The sequence below is a fragment of the Filicampus tigris genome, chromosome 5, assembly GCF_054856515.1.
Source record: "Filicampus tigris isolate MCC_2025a chromosome 5, RoL_Ftig_1.0, whole genome shotgun sequence".
Lineage (NCBI taxonomy): Eukaryota > Metazoa > Chordata > Actinopteri > Syngnathiformes > Syngnathidae > Filicampus > Filicampus tigris.
In genome coordinates, this window is record NC_141221.1 from 10,638,977 (window position 1) to 10,655,633 (window position 16,657).

The window sequence follows — 16,657 nt, forward strand, 5'->3', positions numbered from 1 at the left end:
ATAAAATTTCATTTAACACAATGACAAAAGAATTGTGAAGACGCAGATGATGATTTGCCCATGTGTCAAACTGCAGCAGTATAGCATCAACTACCGCAGAGGAGGACTTGATGTCAGATTTTTTTTTTTGTCGCCTTAAGTATCTGTGACTAGTATCGGCAGACCTCAAGACTACCCAATACCTTAAAAGAAGGCCAATAATGGCCCGATAGCAATATTTGATATTAGTACTCGCCCACCCCTGCCGATGTAGAGTAAACATTTTGGACTGGACTGTCATTCATTCAAACGTATTGACAACGTTGTTCGAACATATTGGTAATATGTAGGCTAAATGCTGAAAACATAATTTTTTCCCCATAATGCCACAGGGTACTTTACACATGAGCTTAAATGCGCACAATTGCGCATGAGGAATTAAATACCCTGTGTCATTTTGGGGGGAAAATTTTATGTTTTTAGCATTTAGCCTACGTTTTACCATTACGTTCGAACGACATAGCCCTCAAAAATGTTTAATGCACTTTGGCAGTTCCATACGGAGATAGATGTATAGTAGTTTGGGTTTCAAGGTGTCTAACCAGGTGTGAGTATGTTGACCTGGCTGAGACCTTAAAAGTGGCTGTGATCCCCCCCCTCCGTTCCTTCCCTCCTTCATTTTTTTTAGAAGGGTTCCTTTCCTTCCTTCCTTTCATACGGTCCTGGTTTCGTTCCCTCCACCTAAGACTTCCTCCCTTACTTCCGTCTTTAAATACGGAAGTCAATTTAAAAAGTGTCTGCCGAGGTTCTATATTGCCGACAGGTGGCGGTAAAGACGTGCCCCTCAACTCCTGTTTGTTGTTTGCGTGCCTACAGTCCTACACGTGCTCGTAACAAAAATGGCCAAAGGATGTAAAGCAATTAAAAACTTTAGTAATTGAACAGTGTTTTATTCAATTAACTTTAAATGAAAGCACAGATTGTACCTGTTCACACAGTTTAATTTCAACACCGCACAAATTTTGGTGCTAAAATTAGCCACGAGGTAAAAGTAGCTACAATTTTAAAGCAGGCTAGCTAGAACAATGGTTGCTAGTGCTCACTCATAATTCATTTTAGAAAAATCCCTCACTATACGATATTATGGTCAGTGGAACGAATAAGAACCCTAAGAATGCACCCATAATAATTAAATGGGGTCTTTCTTTTCGCCGCCCCCGTGGAGCTGCTGCTATATCATCAAAGTTTCTCAAGCAGTTTTCGGCAGTCGCCTGGAGCTCCAGCTGTAGGACAGCAATCACTTGAAGCTTCCCCCCCCCCCCCCCCCCCCGAGTCAAGAAGACACCGGAGCGAGGTTGGATTTAAAACCCGCCCTCCGGAGGGATCTCGTCCCCCCCAAACCTCCCATTTCTTCCTCTCTCTCTTCCTCCCTGCCTCTCTCTCTCTCTTTCTCTCTTTCTGTCCCCTCTCTTCCTTTACCTTTACCCCTCGCATTTGGCCGTCTCCCCCAGCACAATCATGGATCTCGCGGCGAGATGTTTGCTTCTCCTTCCCTGCCTCGGCGTGATACTGGCACTCGATTTGGAGCCGATCGACCCCAGCTACTTCGTGGTGCCCGCTGCCACATCAGATGTGATCGACTACAAAGATCCCTGCAAAGCTGGTGAGTGAGATTTCACGCATAATTCCTTTTTTTTAACGGACTTGTATGTTGAGATTTGCCTCGTTTGCGTGGACGTGCCACGATTGTGTTTGTTTGGGGGGGCGGGGGGTGGGGATATGGAGATGACAGTGGCGCGACGGAGTTGGGGAAAAGGCTCCAAGGGACATTGTGTGCATTTGTTTGGCTTTGGGGGACTTTTAGTTTGAAACATTTAAAGACGAGTTAACGAATGGATTTCACCCTAAAAGTTTCTGCTGGTCGAAAAGTTGCAGCATACAATTTCGAGGTCACGTCTGGTCCCTTTCTGCATGGTGTCACTGTACAAATAATCATTTTTGGGACTGTTGTTAGGCCTGCTTAGGCTCATATTATTTGGCCAAGAGTTGTCATGATAATCTTTTTCCTGCACTCTGAACTCCTACGTCTTGCCAATTCCCTTTGGGAGATTTTCTTTTTTTCCATCTGCTGGAAGTATTCCTGCTACACTGCCCTCCAATGTCCTTAAAGTGCTTGCTTATTATGCCTGTGAGCATTTCTGATGTGGCAGCTGGCGAGAGAGTGAAACTTTCATCAAACCACCAATCTGATGTCTTCATTTCTGACCCCACGACCCCACACACCCAAGAAATGGGGTGTATCGTAGCTTTGTATAAACAAAACGAAGGTAGGCTGCAGATGTCCACAGCCGGTGAAGGGTCTACTTCCTGTTATTGCTTCATTCTTAAATTTTTTTTCACATGTGATTTTTCGCACAAATATTTATTCACGGGACATGATGTCCTTTTCTGGGGAGTTAGTGATGCTGTGTTTGTGTCATGTCAGAGTGTGACTACTGGGCGGATGTTATCGTAATTGGTAATGTGGTTTACATCTCCTTAGAAAGCTTTCAGAGGTGGAAGACGGTCATGACACCCACCTGCTTGCACTACTTCCTCACCATTTGACTTCTGTATTGCTGTACTAGCTTCCCTTTTTTTCCTTGGATGGTTTTTAACTACTCAAGTGGAAAAATTCTGTTGTGCTTGTTTTCCCTCTATGTGTCTTGTGTTTTCGTATTCATCTCATCCCCAAGTTTTTAAATTCAAGACCCAAGACAACAACAGGTGTAGGTTTATTAAGAAAATTATTTTTGGGGGTCGGCGCGTGGTTGAAACTTTCCTTTAGTATTTAACTTTACTACAAAAAGAAAAATTGCCCTTTTTTGGGAGGCGTGTGATGTTTAAATGTCATCTTTGTTTAATGTTGTATTGTGTTAAAAAAAAAATTAGCGAAAAAATCAGCAGATTTTTGCCAATTTTAAAAGAGCTACTAATATATATATGTTTTACAATTAAACGATAATGATTTCATATGTACTTGAAATGTTGCTAGAAAGCAAAGTCTCTGTCGCCGAAATGCAGTGACTGGGGCGATTGATCATTCCCGACAGCCTCTCCACACTCCCCCCTTTAATCTTGCCCGTTTCCCCTTTTTGTAGCAATCTGCTTCTTCCTCGACAATCATGCCATGTTTTTGCGGTTCAGTAACAAATAGTACTGGACAGAATATTGTATGCGGTGCCTCAAAACCCAATACGTTGTCATGTTAATTCTTTTCCAGCATGTTGGTAGAAAACACTTGACTAACAAAAGACAACAAAAATACATTGCAGCAAAATGACCACTCTAAGAATAACACTCAACATTTGCTTGTTTTGTTGGAAAATACTACATATAATCTCTCCACATCTCCCCAAAATTCTTCCAAGTCCTCTGTGGTCTTGTTGAAGCAAAACCTCAGTGCCACCGTCGCCTTCACGCCGCACTTCAACAAGGCCACAGCGTTCAAGTTAGGGCGAGAGTGCAGTTTTCTCTTCGACTGATTATAAATAGCCAGCTTGGCTTCCCCCGATTTTAAGAAAAAAAAGAAAAAAAACAACCTTTTTCCTTATTCTTCTATTTGGTCCGACAAATAAACATAGAGCCGGAGAAAACGTCACCAAAGAGGTCCAAATATATACAGGTATTTGAAAGAAGAATATGATATTTTCTTGTTTCCTACATGGGAAAAAGCCCAATAATTTTGCTTTGATGATCAATAAAATGGCTTACAGCGTTTTAAAATCAGCATCTCAATTAAAAAAATGGCATCCCCAAACCATGATGTTTAGTTTTTATACCACTCCATTTTCACAAATAGTTTAAGTGTGGCTTTTTCAGTGTTAAATGACTAAATGACATGATGTAAATTGGAGTTGATAGACCTGAAGCAGTGCAATAAGTCTGATGTAACGCCGTCTCTTTGGGAAGCCAACTCGTGGAAGTCCGACTTGGCAGGATCCCCCCCGGAGATATTTAAGACTTGACGGAGATTAGATCCTCTTCTTCTCAAAATGAAAAATAGATGAGAAGCAGTCATGCTGTGCTTGGTGAAAATCATGACGGCAGCGGTGGCTGCTTTGACGTGTGCGGTTATGCTCGTTGATGAAGCCGATTTTTCAGAATTGCGTTTACACATCAGCAGCCGAAGTTAAGAATGTTCTTTTCAAATCCTTTATCGTTTTTTTTTTTTACACTCTCTGATCAATGATCGGCTCCGAAATCCTGATTGTGCGAAGCCTAAAAACAACACCGTTTCAAATCAAAGTTCACATCAATGCAATGACCTCTCATTCTACTGAAGCCGCCTCCTTGTTAATATTTATGAGTTGAGTTCGACAAATGCTTTTTGGCTCCTGCACGTGTTTAATCTTGGCTGCAGACAGGCTGACCCGAAGCCCTCCTCCTCTTTTTCCTCTTTTATGAAATTTGGTTTTCTCGCCACTCTTAGCCTCTCAGCTCTCTCCTCCTCCTCCGCCTTCTCTCGGACTAGCCGGCGCTGACTGTAGGTCATTCACCTTGTGCCAAAGGAAAGCAGGGCTGGAAGGTGCAGAGCAGACAAACAGTGACTTATGTCATTCCTCTTGCGGTCAGCACTCGGGCTGGTTTGGTCTTTTTCAAATACAACTGCTGCATTTTTTTGCTTTGGGGTATATTTAAAAAAAAAAAAAAAAAAAAAAAAAAAAATCCGCTGTTTTGAGTCACACTATGTTTAATGTTGCCCATTAAAAACTTCCTCTCAGTGACCTCATAAACCTTTCTTGGTTATTATATCATGTCTCGCGACATTACATCATGCACTATACCTTCTTGTGTGCATAACGCTTGAATTGGACCCAAACCTACCATGTCTAAATTTGGTCACTGATATTTTTTTTCCCCCATATTAATACTATTGGTCATTCCGCACATCTGCATGTTATTTTTTTTTCCAAACGATTGGCCAATTCTAAGTGTTGAAAATGGCGTGCTTGCTCGTCTTTGACGATGCAACGTTATTGCTCAACAGATTTCCTGAAGTGTTGGTTTTGGAAATGCAAGGTTTACTCCCGACGCCAGCGATGATATCTTTTGGCATATGCCGACACAAACAATCATGAAAATATTTCTACTGGAACCACTGCTTCACATACTACACTCAGAACCGACAGAAAGCAGCTCTCCGGTTCGCCCGGTGGTCCAGTAAGATGGCAGCAGCTCCTTTTGTGCCACTTTAACTCACTGTCATGATATGACAATCACACGTCGACAACGCGATATTAGAAGACACCGTTTAATGTGATTTTTCAGGCCGTACTAAGTACGGTGGTGCCTTGAGATTCAAATGACTCCTCTTAGATTTTTTTTCCAGATACGAGCCATCATTTGACCGATTACTGTTTATTTTGCCTTGACTTGGGAGCACAGACTTGAGATACAAGCGTCACTTCACAATAAGCAGCAGTTTGGCAGATACAATCAGTGAGCATTCATACATAAAAAGGCTTCAAGCTGTTTATAGCCACTACCAGTGGAAGTTTACTGTCAAACTAAACATAAAACAAAGACAATTACGCCTTGTGTGTTTAAAAACACCACATAGCTTATTTCAGTCCATAAACTTAAACCTAAAACTAAATAGAATCTATGCTGAGGTGCTTTAACCTTTTAAGCAATTAATTTAATACATTTTCTTTGCTTTAATCGGGCCATTGAGAACACATTCTCATTTACAATGCCAACCTTGATGTAATTAAGGGTTCGGTGTCTTGCCCACGGACGCTTTGACAGCAGAAAGTCAGAGCCAGGATCCGAACCACAGATGCTTTGGTGAGTGGACGACCCATTCTACCAAATAATCCATTTTGCTGAGCATAATTTGAAGTACGGCAAAGTTTCTCTGCACGGCTGTCAAGCCTTCGACTCCGCTTGACCGTAAGATATATGTCAGGCCGGCAAAGTAGTATCAGTGTCGTCGTATCGCAGCATTTATCAGGTTTTATTATTGTCTCTATTTTCTTTGTTGCTACCCAAGAAGGCACACTTTGAAAACCGCCGTTCTGAACCAAAAAAGACGAAAAAAAAAAAAGACCATTTATAAAGATGTTACGAGTTAAGACGGGGCGGGGGGGGGGAAAAACCTTGCTGTGCATGTATGGCTCCGTTCCAATTGCATGGGTGGAAACAAGGCAGCTTTCCAAACAGATGACAATGCAGCTCCGTTCCTTGGTGGTGCTCCGCTAACGTGATTGGGCTGTCTGCTGAACTTCATGATGGGGCCCTCAAGCATCACTCAAGCAGATGCTTTTTCTTTTATCATGGAACGCAGGCCCTATAGAGGCCAGCCCACACTGGGTGTGTTTTTTTTACACGACAGGACCCCTGCTACTTCTCTCTCGGCAGGGTTCAGGTGATTAAGGGCCCGATCTATTGGCATGGTCCCGGCGCGTTAGTTGGAACAATATGTTTGTCGTCAGAGCTAAGTAATAACTAATCTTGCATCACATTAGTAGCAAGTCTGAGTGCGGAGCCTAAGCAGCAACAAATGCTTCAGATGGTGGCGGTGGCGGCGGCGGGGGAGGGGCGGTCATTTAAATGGCTCAATGGAAGCTTAATTAGCTTACTTTAATGAGGAGCTGAACGGTCATCCCTTCATTATTTACTGTCGATTTCTTTCAAACTATTCACTGGTGCTTCGATGCCGTTTCCGTTAACCCTGAGGCGATGGGAACAGATGAGAGCTATCGAATCAATTCACCCAACAACAACAACAACAACAACAAAAAAAACGCTTTTACAAATCAAAATGTAAAATTCCTGCTATCTGTATTGGTCTTTGCTGTAGTGTTGCATTTTGTTGACTTTAGAAACTCCAAATAAGCAGCTGATAAGTCATTAAAAGGGGGTTGCTGAGCCTATGAGGTGTGTCAGTAATCAGTGGCGGAGATGAGCTGTGAAATCCAATCTGCTAATGAGCTTGATGTAGTGTGAAATGTTGAAGGCAACGTAGTCGCTTGCCGCCTGCCCTTTGCAGCTTCGGTCGCTCTCCCTTTAGTCATTAAGCCCCAAGCTGCAGTGCGCTGACGGCCTTCATCTCAGCTGTGGCGAATGAGACTTCAGGCTTTTGCAAAGATAATTACTTGAATCTCCGACTGTGCCATATGAGACTGCATGCCGGAGCTTCTTTTCTAATTATTCCCGTGTACCTTTCTCGAATGAGCTGAGAAGCAAATTGGCTTGCTTCGTCCACCTTGCGCTCAATTTGCCTTGTTAGGAAATGTCAAGCGAAGCAGTTGCCGAGGAAATCACAGTTGCTGCTTTTACAAACAGGAGTGAGGCATTATTCCCAACTTTGTTTAAAGAGCACTTTAAAAACAAACACTGGTGTACCAAAGTGCTGTAACACAAAAAAAAAATCATATGTAAGACATCAAAGAAAATCAAAAGTTAAAAACTAGAGCCTAGAATAAAAAAAATAAAATAAAATAAAATTCAGATAACCGATTGCTCGGCAGATTAATTTAATAGATGAATAATAAAAACATTAAAAAAATGAAGAGCCAGTTTTGTCTTTTTTTGCAGATGTCATTATTTTTGTCTTGTGTTGTAATGTATTAAAAAAATGCTAATATCCGTTGATTAAATCGGCCAGCCGATTAATAGGTCGCGCCTTAATAAAAAACAATTAAAACACTAAAACAAGTGCAGAGTCTTAAACCAAGTTCAAAGCCAAGGACTGAAAATGGGTTTTAGGATGAGTTTTAAAAATGGAGCTTGATGGCGCTTGTCTAACGTGCAGAGGGAGGAACAACAAAAATTCCTTCCAAGCCACTGCAAAGACTTCAATACCTCCAGAAGTAGCTGGTCAGCTGACCCGGACAGGAGCATAGGGGTGGAGCAACTCAGAGAAGTAAGTCAAGACCATTTAAAGATTAAAGCACAAATAAGAGAATCTTAAAATGAACTTGCACTGGCAGCCAGTGGGAGGGAGGACAGAATCAGAATTTGGTGCTGCAGTTAAGAGGCAGACAGCAGCAGTTTGAGCCAACTGGAGACATTTGTGCGCTGGCTGACTCCAAAATGAAGTGCATTGCTGTAATCTACAGGAGGTGTGATAAATGCAAGGATTACTTTTTCAAAGTAGTATTGTGCAAAAAAAGAGCCTTGAACTTTGTCATCTTAACTACTGCACAGTGAGAGTAGGACAAATCCAACAATCTGTTTCATGATGCTGGTTGATTTCCAAGTTGTTCAACATCAAAATATAATTAAAGCCTCTCATAACTTTACAAGCAATTTTAGCTACCAGTTTCCCGCCGGTCATGTATAGAGGCTTCGGATTCTATGGTTCTCACGAGACTTTTCCTCTTTAGCGTCACTCTGAAAACTATAGAAGTTGCCTTTCTCTTTCGGATGCGCCTCACCAGCTTTGTTGCCCTCTCGCGGGATACGTCACATGTCAGCGCACTTCCCGTATTGTATTTTGTGATCTCTAATAAATCTTCAGTGTGTAGGGGCGACATCGGTTCCACTCGCCAGGAATGATCAGAGAAGAAATGCCACAGAATGGAAGCTCAAAAGCCATCCTTACACTGTCATCAGATGGTAATCACCTTAACGCAATACGCAGCCGGCTTCCATTGGGATTCAAATGCGGCGTTTGTTACCAAACACAGGCTGTGAAAGGCGGTGCCAGGGTATTGTGATGCATTCCTGGCTTACATATCGCTCTGGCTTTCTCATCCCTCATCAGTGGGTCTTGCATGCCGAATGACTTCCAAGTCACGGAGCAGTTTTAACAGTCCTTCTAAATATAGGCTGCTGCTTAGTGTCTGTGTAGGCTTAGTATTGATGTTTGCGCAGGTTTTCGGCGGCAGATGTCACGGTCTGGTACTCAAGGGATGGGATTTATTTGGAATCCCGGTGTGTTTGACACCGCAGAGGTCGCGGCTTGGGCATTACATGAATCAATGGGATTAATTTGATTGAGATCTGTCGTATAATCTGACTGAATGCCATGAGGGCCGAGAGGGATGCAAGGGACCGACTGAGTTGAGAAGGATTATGAGAGTCTGGATTAGAAATAAAAATCACGGTGAAACGTGAAATTGGGCGTTCCAAAATCAATGACTTGAGTTCAATTGAATGGCGTGGATATGAACGTCTTTTACCTAAAAAAGGTGCGCGAACTGGAGTATCGACGAATAAGCAGCAAAAAATAGCGCCGGTCTGTACTGCTGATATTAGTATGATCACTACAGCTGTTGTCATTTCGGTAATGAGTAATGTGTGGGAAGCCATCTGTGCAGGGCTCTAATCTACAGTGTCACACATGACTCTTCCTCTGTGTTTACACTTAGCGTCATTAGACGGCTTGGTATCGAGATGGATTTATCACCTTTCTCCATAGCCTGTCCTCAATCCCCGGCCAGAGTTGTGGACAAAAGATGCCTAAAATCATGTCTGTGGATAATTAAAACGAGGAGACAAGGAGATTAATTTAAAATCCCCGCGAGCCCTTCCATAAACCTGCGACTGCGTCTCCAGGACGACTGCTGTGCCTTGGGGGAAATGAGTGCTAATGCCGCCCTGCCGTTCATTTGCTCACTTCAATCTCCACTGTTGTCCGAGAACAATGACTTTACGGATTAGGGAGCGCGTCCCCGGCGCTCCGCTGGATGCTTGGTCCTCGGCCATGGGCGTGAGTGCACGGCCCGATGTGACCCTCACGGTTTGCTTTGGCCGCCCGCCGTGTCTGCGCTCAGCATGTCCGACATGGTGCAAATTGACCTCACACATGACAGGATCGTGTCCTCTACTTGTGGTTTGTCTTCAGTCAGTCCAGGGATAAAATGCCAGCAGATTGTTCTGCGTTGGGATGAAAGTGCAGGATTGTTCTTTTGATTACTCAGCTTCTAAGAATGAAATCGAAATGAAGGTCAAACAATAGCATGTCTCTTTCCGTCATCTGGTAGCGTCCCCATATCGTGTTAGCAATCACTCACTCCAAGTGCTGATAGTGAGTGGTGCGTCTTTGAAGTGCAAGCTCGGATGAAAGATCGTTTCTGACCTCTGGAATTCAAGCCTGCCCCGTGCATGCCCCGGCTTGTCATCAGCCTCTACACCTCTGCTTATTGCTGCCATTAAACTCTCATTCCAAACACTGTCATTCAGCCACGCGCATCCTCTCCGACCTGCAGGGCGGACCACTTGCTTGTATTTGCTCTTGACTCTTGAAGAGTATTGTCATCCTCGCAAAGCCGTCGGAGCGCGTAAGGCTAACTGCCGCCAGGCTGTCGCTGCGTTTCTTGTTTGCCCGCAATCTTGTCAAAGTCTTCGGCAGTTCTTCTGCAAGCAAACGAGAACCCAGTCATTTTTCAATGTGTTGCAAAAGGACCAAATCGGAGTGTTTTCTGTAAGCCAGGTTGTTTGTAGTTTCACTACTTATCCCGCCCGATCAGCCTCAAGTTTCAGTATCAATTCAGTATTTTCTCCGAACTATTGAATGGTCCACGGAGAATTTCAAGCCTGCTTTCGTGATTCAACAAATGAAGCAAAAGCTCAGTGGAATACAGCGGAAGGGCTCTTCCATGCTAAAATGAACTGTCTGAATTTTCAACACAACTCGTTAAAACTCCTTCATTGAGCCGTAGCAGGCTTTAAAGCGGAAGTCAACGCAAACATATTTTTTTCAAGACTATGTTCTATGCAAGCCACTAGTTGAAACAAGGCATTCTGATAAATATTGTGTTTGTGGAATATCAGCTAAAGCGGAAGTCAACCCAAATATATTTTTTTAAAGAATATGTTCTATGCAGGCCCACTAGTTGAAACCCAGCATTCTTATTAATATTGTGTTTGTGGAATATGAGTTAAGCAACGATTTTGTTTTTACCAGTCACTGGGGGCTGCCATTTTGTCACTTGCTGTCGACTGGAAATGACATCACAGTTACTCAGGTAACAACCAATCACAGCTCACCTGTTTTCTGAAGCTGAGCTATGATTGGTCTTTAAGAACAGGTGGATTTTGCTTCTTAACTCCTATTTCATGTTGAGCCTAGTGGAGCCACATAGAACATATTCTTGTAAAGGACATTTTTGGATTGACTTCCTCTTTAAGTTTGGTCAATAATTTGTAAAAACAACACGCCGCAGTGGACCGACCAATAGTATCGATTTGTGGGGAAAAAATGAAATTGACACCAGCAATATCTAACATAGGTCACACAGGAAAAGGCTATTTAGTGTGGATTCAATCGTTCTACAATTACTCTTCCGTGTGACAAAAACAAATCGTAAGAGTTGAAGTATTAATAGTATTGCAGTAAACGGCTCTCCCAATTTTTTTCCAAGCATTTAGGAGTTATTTTTTAGTTTCCCCTTTGACTTTAAAATATGTAGATTCAACCTTTATTTATCCAGGTGAGGCACTTGAGAACAGATTCTCATTAGTAATGCCGACCCGGCTCTAGATAGTCGAGTAAAACAAAACTAGCATCAGGGGACAAATTTTATTTTAACATTTGATTTTTGTCTCATTTATCTACAAATGGCTTACATCTCGGTAAATATAGTCTCTATCGGGGGCTTAGTTCAAAATAAACCCACGATAACAACTGGCATCTTGATTTAATGCCTCTCTGTGTTCTGGTCCACCTCACAAGCCCGGAAAGGTGCAACTGCAATCTGCCTTCTCTATTCACAGCGGCAGTGCGGGTGCCAGGCCATCTCTTGCCTTCCGCTCTCGTACTTATCTCCTCTTCAGTCATGGACTTCAGAGCCACTAGGTTGCCTTCTCACCCCCCCCCCCCCCCCATTTTCAAGCCGAAAAGCCCCGCCGCCTCCCCCCACCGGTGCCTGCATGCAAGTCAGGCCATAAATTGTGGAAACGTGCTGGTGTTAAAAGCTTGTTAAAGTGAGCGCCTTGTCTCTGTGGAGAGAACCCCGAGCCCTTTCCTGCATAGAAATGGGGCATTTAGTAAGGAATCCCATAAAGCACATTCCTCGTAAAGTGGGACCGTTTGGTTATTTTTCCCCTCTCCTTGGCCTCATTAAAACGCTAATACATGTTCAAGGTGACCCATATTGCTTCATGGAGGCAGTGTCAATGTGTCGTATCAGATTTGATGGCTCTCATTAAATATCCAAGCACGCAGTATGTAGTCGTCTCGTGAATCCGGTCTGAACTCGCCTGCATTAATTTTCAGCGGACAGACAGGTTTTTGAGTTCATACTTTATTTTCATGAACCCCCCCCCCAACTCTGCAATATGTTGCTTAAATTTCTATCCTATAATTTGGAGCCCAGACAAGCCGGTCTTCCTGCTAACCAAACATTCACGTCTCTGTTTCTGTGTCACGGTAAGTAAGCAGTCAATGAAGTTATTTTATTTTGATACGTCGACAAGCCATCCATGCAGCCCACTCGGTCCGAGCGGCAGGAAAAGCCTCGGGCGAGGGGCGCTTCACAATGTGGACTTTTACTTTACAGTCATCTGAACGGTGCCATTTTTGTGTTCATCTCTTTCAGCTGCCTTTCTGGGAGACATAGCTCTGGATGAGGAGGACCTCCAATCATTTAAAGTGGATAGAATCATAGATTTGGCCTCCAGAACTGTCCAGACGGTTAATCGCACAAACACAGGTAAAAACAATGCAAACCAAGATGGAATTTCAAAGCGACTGCCCTGGCATAACATTTTCTGTTGTTGCTTGTCGGTTGATGAAAAATAGCAACACTACATCGTTTTCTCAAGTGATTTACTTCAAGAGTCTAACAAACGCCGTCAATGTACGTTGTGAAGTTTTGAACCCACCAACATATGATTAGACAAGCTTGTGCAGCAGGAACTGCTTGGTTTTGTTAGGGTAAATACAAATGGAAAATTGGTGTTTAGACAACAGCTGGGATGTTGATTCTATAAACTACAGTAGTACATGTTGCAACAAGTGCATTCATTTTGTGGCTGCCATGGGGAGGTTTTATGTGTTTTCTTACGGGGCGTAATATATGAGGTGAAAAAGTGCTGATGTAGCTTTAGGAATACCTTCAAAACAGCAGGATGAGATTTGATGTGCACTTTGTTTTATTGTTTTCAGAACTAAACAAGGCTTTTGACTCTTATTTAGGCATCTTTAAGCAAGCCGCAAGTTTATCTTGTAATAAAGAGAATAGAGTCACCACACCACATCATTCAATCAAGCCCTAATGCATTTTATATCCAGAATTTCATCTTACTGTATGTCAAAATTCCTTGTTCAGAAAGGAGGAGAAGCAAAACACACAGCAGTGTTGAATGGCTTTATTTGCTGCTGTCACGTGGAAGTCAACCCCACAATTTTCTTTGCAAGAATATGATCTATGCAGGCCCACTAGTCAAAACTTAGCATTACGATTAATATTGCGTTTGTGGAAGATGATTTAAGCAGTAAAATCCACCCGTTTTTGTCCGTCTCAGGGGGCGGCCATTTTGCCACTTGCTGTAGACTGTAAATGACATCACAGTTGGTCAGGGCTCAGGTAATGACCAATCACAGCTCACCTGTTTTCTGAAGCTGATCCATGATAGGTCGTTACCAGAGCCCTGAGCAACTGTGATGTCATTTTCCGTTGACAGCAAGTTGCAAATAGCCGCCCCCTGAGATGGCTAAAAATGGGTGGATATTGCTGCTTAAAGCGAAAGCAACCCAAACACATTTTTTCAAAAATATGTTCCCAGCAGGCCCACTAGTTGAAACACGACATTCTGATTAATATTCAGTTTGTGGAATGTGAGTTAAGCAGCAAAACGACTCAGGTAACGACCAATCACGGCTCAGCTTCAGAAAACAGGTCAGCTGTGATTGGTTGTTACCTGAGCCCTGAGCAGTTGTGATGTCATTTTCAGTCGACGGAAGTGACAAAATGGCCGCGCTCAGAGATAGCTAAAAACAGGTGCATTAACTCTTATACTACAAATGCAATATTTAGCAGAATGCCTTGTTTCAACAAGTGGGCTTGCATAGAACATATTCTTGAAAAAATATATTTTTAGGTTGACTTCCTCTTTAAGACCATAAATGCAATATTAATCTGAATGACATGTTTGGACTGGTGAAGGTGCATAGAACATATTATTGCAAAGAACACAGGATCTTTCTATCAAAAGTTTTATGATCATAGGGTGTTCACAGTAATTTTTTTTCCCATTCATTGAACTACATTTTTGTGGTAAATGAATTTGCTTGACATGTCTTTCAATCCCAATTTGTACTTTCTCAGGATCAAGCAATCAGAATAGCCAAAGCAGACAAGGCTCTCGCCGCAGGAAACGGGCTGCCACGTCCAGACCTGAGCGTGTTTGGCCCGAAGGTGTTATTCCATATGTCATCAGTGGTAATTTTAGTGGTAAGTTAAGCCTTCTTACCAAAATAATCACACATGCTTTTAATGTGGTACAGATGTTCTCATACCTGGATATGCCGTTTCATTTCAACTTGATGAGAGGGAACGGTATGTACAGAAACGGCTTTAATGAGGAAAACATAATGCGTGTCGAAGATATGTTTTGTACAGAGGAATTCAGTTTAGATAACCACAGCTGACCAAAGCCGCTGAAGGTTAAATGACTGCGCATGCTGCGTTTTTCGTCCCGCCGCCCCTTCCCACCCCCTCAGTGTGGGTGTCCAACTCGCATGATCTCACCCTCTGTCTCGTCCAATCCAGGCAGTCAGAGAGCTATATTCCGCCAAGCCATGCGGCACTGGGAGAAGCACACCTGTGTGACCTTTATTGAGAGGACCCAGGAGGAGAGCTACATTGTCTTCACCTACCGACCGTGTGGGTGAGTCAGTGGGGTTCGTCGCTCTGCAAAGCTCTGCTCAGCCCCGCTCGGCCTTCTTCAGGCCCAGCTAACGATTGAACGCCTTTGTGCTTTTCCTCGCTCCCTGCTCGGCAGCCTTTTCACCATTGTTGCTCTCTTCCCGGACTCGGTGCGAGCTGTTATTTCAGACTTGTAGCGGTCCTCGGAGAGACGGCCCATTCAGTGGCCAGGAATGCTTCCTGTATCTCTTCATCACAGTGCGTCAGTCACTGAGCTCTTGTGTCATGCATGTTGCACACCACTGCACCCGGCAGGGAGACTTCCGCAGCCTCCGCTCGCTCCTGTTTACTCCATTTTATTGACCTTCACAGTGTCCACTCAGCGTTTCCTTTTTAAATGGAAAGGGAAGTTTGTTGTTGCCAAGAAACTATTCACAAGCTCATTGGAAGGGGCCTTTCAGTTTAGGACTACAGTAGTACCTTGATTTATGAATTTCCAAGTTATGGGCTGTTGTTTGTATTTTGTTGGGGTTTTTTTGTAGTAGTTTTTTATGTTTTTGCTCCTAGTGTTACTAGCAAAACTTAGATGCAACGCGGCTTGGGCGAAGTAAAGAAATGGAGCGATAAAGGTACTGTAATAGGGATCAGCGATTTTGAAAAATAATCTCAATTGTGATTTCTTTCCTCAATATCCGATTGCGATTTTATAAGCGATTTTTTTTTTCAATAGATACTTTTTTCAACAGCCTGGCACACCACATTCAACACGCAAATTCAGTACGTTACATTATTTACAATGTACACGTTTATTTCCTCACGTTCTCTTTTATGTTTTCATGCAATACAGTGCTATTTTTCTTGGAAATAAATCATTTTTCCCCCATATCTTTGCATTGGGACAAAATTGTTTCATATATGAGTAAACTTATGACCTTGTTCACAGAACAAATTTAACTCCTATTGAATTACAACACTTTCGGACTGTCATACCTTCTCACCCGATGAACTGTATGTCATTGAGTACGGAAAGCGGACACAGTTTATCAGACAAAATTTGTTTCCAGTCAACTGTCGCTAACCATTTTTAGCTTGGTAACTGGCCCCGGGTGCAACAGGGATGGCATTATCCACGCGGGCGGCAGCGGTTAGCAGCGGGAATGCCTGAGACTGACGCATATTGAGCAGGCCCCCCTCTGTCCTTTGCAAAGTTCAAGGCGTGTCTCAGGAGATCCTGGCTGGCCTTGTGGTAATTAGAGAGCGGCGTCTTGCTCGTGGGGCCGCGATGCGTGCGCCCGTCTTCCCTACACCCTTACCAAACCTTTTAATGTCACGCAGAGCGGGAGCGCTGGACCCGCCGCACACCAATAAATGAATGAATGTCACTGCTCTATATATGGATTATTCTCATATGGTTTCCCTATTAAGTAGAGGAGAGGTCATCGAGGGCGTATAGATGCAATAACTCAATTCTCCCTTTTTTTTATTACTTTCACTAACTGTCGTTTCATTTACAAAGCTGCCGAGTCCAGATGCGATATTCTTTTGCTGTTAACACTTCCTCTGTGTGTCTGTCTCTTGATTGGCAGGTGCTGCTCCTACGTGGGCCGTCGTGGAGGAGGCCCCCAGGCCATTTCCATTGGAAAGAACTGTGACAAGTTTGGCATTGTGGTGCACGAGCTGGGGCACGTGATCGGGTTTTGGCACGAACACACGCGGCCCGATCGAGATGAGCACGTCAGCATTATCAGAGACAACATTCAGCCAGGTACATTTTTTAAAATTGGCAAGAACATCATGAGCTGAGAGCTGTTTTGTTTTTCTTTCCGTTTTGCATGAAAGCAAATTGTACGTGCAATAGTTAAAGTGGAAGTCAAGCC

At 43.2% G+C, this 16,657-nt stretch overlaps 1 protein-coding gene across 1 annotated transcript in view; it reads left to right on the top strand.

Moving 5' to 3' along the window:
- The first annotated feature begins 1,326 nt into the window (after positions 1-1,326).
- Positions 1,327-16,657, top strand: part of bmp1a (bone morphogenetic protein 1a) — a 38,224-nt gene continuing 22,893 nt past the window's right edge. Inside the window, exons 1-5 of the mRNA XM_086030240.1 lie at positions 1,327-1,642; positions 12,510-12,623; positions 14,241-14,366; positions 14,685-14,802; positions 16,367-16,545. Of these exons, the coding sequence (XP_085886366.1) occupies positions 1,498-1,642; positions 12,510-12,623; positions 14,241-14,366; positions 14,685-14,802; positions 16,367-16,545 (682 nt within the window). The 5' untranslated portion in view covers positions 1,327-1,497. The remainder of the gene's footprint in view (positions 1,643-12,509; positions 12,624-14,240; positions 14,367-14,684; positions 14,803-16,366; positions 16,546-16,657) is intronic.